Raw genomic sequence first — 6,085 nt, 5'->3', positions numbered from 1 at the left:
TGGAGCTAGGAGGGAGGGGGGAAATGAGCAGCTGATGCCAGGGGCTTAAGTGGAGAGCAAATGTTTTGAGAATGATGAGGGTAACGAATGTACAAATGTGCTTTACACAATTGATGCATGTAAGGATTGTGACGAGTTGCATGAGCCCCCAATGATTAAATAAAATAAATTTTAAAAATCAAACAAACAAAAAATGTTTCCATTTTCATAAAGGTCAAAAACAAGTGAAATAAAAGAATGCATTATTAAGGGTAAGTACTTACATAATAAAACTATAAAAATATTAAAGTCTGAGGCATAAAGGGGGTAGAAAGGAGAAAGGCTTAAAAGGGGTATGTGATACTCTGTCTCTAAAGCTAGTGAATATGTAAGCTTTCATTATATTTACATCATTATTCACATAATATTGATTGAACATATTTATATTACTGATTAGCTGAATGTATATATTTATACTTTATATATTACTAATTTATTAAACACATAGAATCCCTGTGTGTTAGGCTGGGTTGACTAGAGAAACAAATCCAGTGACACTCATATATGTTTAAGAGGGTGCTTATATCAAAAAGTAATTTTGTATTAAAAAAACATCCCAGCCCAGTCCAACTCAACTCCATAAGTTCGATACTAGTCCCTAAGTCCTTCTCCAGACTCATGAAGCCACATGTACTGATGCAGAATGCAGGGTGTGCAGGGAATCCAGGGCATGTGCAGACTGGGGTGTGCAAAGTCACGTGGATCTGAGGTCAGTGGAAATCATGGCAGGGCTCCAGCAGCTCTCAGGGGTCCCAGGAAGCAGAAAGATGAAGACAGAGAGTGAGAGAGGTGGGCCTCCAGAAAGCTATAAATCTTGGTGGCACTTTCAAGATAGGTCATCAGGCTGTGACCTCACTGACAGGCTAAGCTCTACCCATATCTTCTTACAGGTTCACGACAGCATGCACACACACACAACTATCACACCCTGGTAGCACAGTGTTTAAAGCACTCAGCTGCTAACTAGAAGGCTGCTAGTTCAAACCCAGCAGCAGATCCTCTAGAGAAAGATTTAGCAAGCTGCATCTGTAAAGACTTACAGCCTTAGATATGCTATGGTAAATTCTCATCTGTCTTAAAGGGTCCCTGTGGGTCAGGATTGATGTGACAGCATTGGGCAATTGAATACACACTTTTTCATAAATTAAATATGTAAGGAAATGTATATCCATGTATATATGTAATAGTTACAACCTGCATATATGTGTGCATAGATATGCAATAATATATGTAATAATTTCAGTCTGAGATGTAAGATACATGAGCACAGAAATTAAGCCTTATTTACTTCCGATTGTTTGATGCTAAGCATGTTTTTCTACCTCCCACCAGGTAATTTACAAAGTTTCTTGTTGAGCAAATTATTGAATATTGAGCAAGTGGGTAGTTTTCAGTCCTTATCTGCCGAGCATCGGGTTTCTACCAATGTACCAACAAATCTGGGGCTAGCATTGCTGCTGCTATAAACTGCTGGAGACAAGAAAGACAGAGCCACTGACTGTAGGTAATTCTGTCTGGCTTTTCCAAAATGCCCTACATGCCATGGAACTTCATTCAAGCCAACTTATTCATTTATCTATTCATTCTTTCATTCATTAACCCATTCAGGCATGCGGTCAATAAATATTTGTTGTAATATATTCCAGTAAGGGTCAGAAGAGCTTTCTTTAGCCATCATTTGTCTGTCAGTTTCTCTTACTGTGGTTACTTTTGTGTTGCTTTGATGCCGGAAACATCATAATGTAAAGCATTTCAAATAACAGCAGGGACTTCCCCCAAATTAAGAGGTTTCAGTAGAGCTTCCAGATTAAGAAAGACTATAAAGAAGAAATAGGGTGTCCACTTCAGAGGACTTAGCCACTGAAAACCCTATGGTTAGCATCAAAATATTGTGTTATTGGAAACCTAAAGTCGGAGATGGTGCCAGATATTGAGACCTTCAGGTCGGAAGACACTCAAAATATGATTGAAGAAGACCTTTCCTCTCAAACAGAGTCAACCACAATGACTTGGATGGAGTAAGCTGGTAGGAGTAACACCTTTGGGTCTTTCATTTGCTGATGGGGGATGATTCAAAACGAGAAGAAATGGCTGAAAATATCAATTAATAACTGTAACTTGGGGTGTGTTAAGTATGAATCTAGGAAAATTGGAAGTGATCAAAAAGGAAATGGACTGCATAAAAATCAATATTCTCAATGGTAATAAGCTGAAATTGACTAGTATCGGCCATTTTGAATCAGAAAATCACATGCTTTACTAAGTTGAGAATGCCACAATCAAGAGAAATAGGGTTGTATTTATCATCAAAAAGGACATTTCAAGATCTAGTTTCAAGTACAATGCTGCCTGTGATAGGATAATGTCTATCCACACCAGGAAGTCCAATAAAACCATTGTCAAACTTATGCACGAACCACTAAAGTTAGTGATAAAGAAATTGAGGAATTTTACCAACTTATTCAGTCTGAAATTGTTCAAATGTGCAATCAAGATGCATTGATAATGATTAGGGATTGGAATGCAAAAGATGGGAGGAAAAAGAAGGAACAGTAGTTGGAAAGCATGGTCTTGGTGATAGAAATGAAGCTGGAGATTGTATGATAAGGATTTTGCAAGACCAATGAATTCATCACAAATACCTTTTACAACAACACAAATGGTGACTATACACCTGGACATCGCCACATGAAATACACAGCGATCAAATTAACTGCATCTGTGGGAAGAGATGATGGAGATGCTTGGTGTCAACAGCTAAGTTGAGGTCAGAGAATAACTGTGGAACAGACCACAAAGTGCTCATATGTAAGTTTAGGTTGAAGATGAAGAAAATAAAAACAAGTTCAAAATACATCATTGGGTCTATCCCACCCAATTTTTTATATCATCTCAAGAACAGATTTGATGCATTAAACACTAATGACAAAAAACCTGATGAGCTCTGGGAGGACATTAGGAACATCATTCATTTTTTAAAAAATCATTAAAAATACAGGAAGAAAGAAAAGATCAACGTTGATGTCAGAATAGGCTCTGAAACTTGCTCTTACTCATAGAGTAGCTTATGCAAATGGAAGAAATGATGATGTTAAAGAGCGGAATAGGAAATTTTGAAGGGCAGCTTGAGAAGACAAAGGACAATATTGTAAAAAAAGGTGGAAGACCTACAGTTAGAAACCCCAAAAGCAAGAACACACTCTAAGTATCTTAAACTGAAATACATAACTAAAGAAAACAATTCAAGCCTCGAGATGCAACTTGAAAGATACAATAGGCAAAATATTGAATGATATAGGAATCATCAAAAGAAGATGGAAATAAATAAAAGAAGATGGAAATAATAAACAGAGTCACTATACCAAAAATAATGAATCGATATTCAACTATTTTAAGAAGTCGCATATGGGCAAGAATCAATAGAACTGAAGGAGAAGTTGAAGCTGCACTGAAAGCATTTTCCAAAAACTTATCTGCTGGAATTGATGGAATACCAATTTAAATGTTTCAACAAGTTGAATAAGAACTGGAAGAACTCACTAGCCAATACCAGGACATTTGGAAGATAGCTACTTACTTGGTCAACTAACTGGAAGACATGTATATTTGTACCTATTCCAAAGAAAGGTAAGCCAACAATACACAAATTATAGAACAATATCATTGATATCACATGCAAGTAAAATTTTGTGAAGATTATCCCACAATAGTTAGAGCACTTCATTGACAGCTGCCAGAGGTTCAGGCCTGATGCAGAAGAGGATGTAGAACAAAAGACATCATTATTGTCATCAGATGGATAGAGAATGCCAGAGAGATGTTTACTAGTGTTTCATTAACTATAGGGTCATTTGACTGTGTGGATCCTAACAAAGTATGAATCGCTTTGAGAAGAATGAGAATTCCTGAACACTTAATTGTGCCCAGGGAGAAGTTGTACATGGATCAAGAGGCAATTGTGAGAACAGAACAGAGGCACACTGCATGGTTTCAAACCAGGAAAGGTGTGATTCAGGGTTGTACCCTCTCACTATATTTATTCAGTCTGTACACTGAGCAAATAATCAAAAAAGTTGGATTATATGAAGAAGAATGCAGCATCAGGATGGAAGGGAGGCTTATTAGCAATCTGAGATACATGGATGCCACACCTCGCTTACTGAAAGTGAGGAGGACTTGAAGCACTTATTGATTAAGATCCAGGATCACAACCTTCACTATGGATTATAGTCCACTGCCAGGAAGACTAAAAATTTCCCAATGGTAATAGCATGATAAATGGAGAAAAGGTTGAAATTGTCAAGGATTTCATCTTGCTTGGACCCACAATCTGTGTTCATGGAAGGGCAGTCAAGAGATCAAAGGAAGAATTGCATGAGGTAAATCTGTTGCACAAGACCTCTTTAAAGTGTTGAAAATCAAGGATGCTACTTTAAGGACTAAGGTGTGCCTGACTCAAGACATGGCATTTTCCATTATCTCATATGCATGTCAAAGTTGGACTTAATAAAGAAGACGGAAGAAGAACGGATACATATGAATTGTGGTGCTGGAGAAGAATTTTGAAAGGACTAGGGGCAACCAATAGGATAGACAGATCTTTCTTTGAATAAGTACAACCAGAATGTTCCTTAGAAGCAAAGAGGTGAGACTTCGTCTCATGTACTTTGGCCATGTTGTCAGGAGAGACTACTCTTGGTCAAGTGGAGGGCAATGAAAACGAGGAAGTCCCTCGACAAGTGGATGTACACAATGGCTGCAACAATGGGCTCAAACGTAAGAACAGCTGTGAGGATGGAGCAGGACCAGGCAGTGTTTCGCTCTGTTGTACATAAGGTTGCCGTGATACTTGAGGGGACCTAACGACAACAATCCTCTTTAAAGAAGTACATTTCCATACAATGGCACATCATGTGACTAAGCTGTTTCTGAAACCACCAGAGGGGCTTACTTGGATGTGATGAGTAGGTACAAGATAGACCTGAGATCCTGCCACTTACCTTGGCACACAAATGAAGATGGTGTTTCCCCTGGGTGGACTCGTCCTGTGATGAATACCACCTTCTGCTCTGCTCCTTCACGAAGGTTGTCTGCAAGATAAAATAAAAGAGGGTTTCTAAGAAGGGACTAGAAGGAGGAAAGGTGAGACATACACTGGGGTGTTGGAGGAGGGTGGAGAGTAGGCTGGGTGCTTGACATGTGATACCACTTCAATCATTGGGCCAGACCCATTAAGACCAACTTACTTCTTATTAATTTAAATATGTTCATGGATACCAAATATTAAAAGGACCACATTATCTTTGCTTCAATAAGCTGATATTATTGAGATTTGATTTCTCTCAAATTTAATCTCAGATACACTGGCTGTAACCTTGGGCAAATTGTGTATCCTTTCTAAGTTTCAATAGGCTCATTTATAAATGATATTAATAATATCTAATTCATAAAGCTATTGTGACTAAGAAAGTTTATACCTTGTATATTACACAGTAAACATTTAGTAAATGATATAGACGGTAGCTATTTATATTAACAATAAAAACAAAAGCTGCTATTTAATTACCTTTTTGTGTCACATACCCTCTATAGAAGCTGTCATTTGATTACCAATATATCAGGCATATTACATACATTATTTAATATTTTCATAACAACCTGCACTGTTGATACACTTTTTATAGAATCAGAAATTAACTCAGAGAGGACATTGTGTTGGTTCCCATTCACACCGTTATAGATGGGATAGCTGAGATTAAAATGCAAGTTCTTGTCTGGTCTTGATAATTACCTTCCACCTTAAATAATTAGAAAAATGGAAAAATATACAAAGCAACTGTTTAAAAATATATACAAGATGAAGAAAGGTGATGGTACCCGGCTATCCAAAGATATAGCATCTGAGGTCTTAAAATCTTGAAGATAAACAAGCAACCATCTAGCTGACATGCAACAAAGTCCACATGGAAGATGCACACCAGCCTGTGTGATCATGAGGTGTCGATGGGATCAGGTATTGGGCATCTAAGATCCAGAACAAAATCAT

The 6,085-nt window shown here is 37.6% G+C and overlaps 1 protein-coding gene across 1 annotated transcript in view; it reads right to left on the bottom strand.

Moving 5' to 3' along the window:
• AGBL4 (AGBL carboxypeptidase 4) overlaps positions 1–6,085 on the bottom strand; it is a 1,691,367-nt gene that overhangs the window by 199,320 nt on the left and 1,485,962 nt on the right. The window contains exon 7 of the mRNA XM_013003864.3: positions 5,040–5,129. Within this exon, the coding sequence (XP_012859318.1) occupies positions 5,040–5,129 (90 nt within the window). The remainder of the gene's footprint in view (positions 1–5,039; positions 5,130–6,085) is intronic.

Source organism: Echinops telfairi, unplaced genomic scaffold (assembly GCF_000313985.2).
Source record: "Echinops telfairi isolate 266 unplaced genomic scaffold, ASM31398v2 ScPeMD7_443;HRSCAF=831, whole genome shotgun sequence".
NCBI classification, from domain to species: Eukaryota; Metazoa; Chordata; class Mammalia; order Afrosoricida; family Tenrecidae; genus Echinops; species Echinops telfairi.
This window is presented reverse-complemented; position numbering and strand designations above follow the sequence as displayed.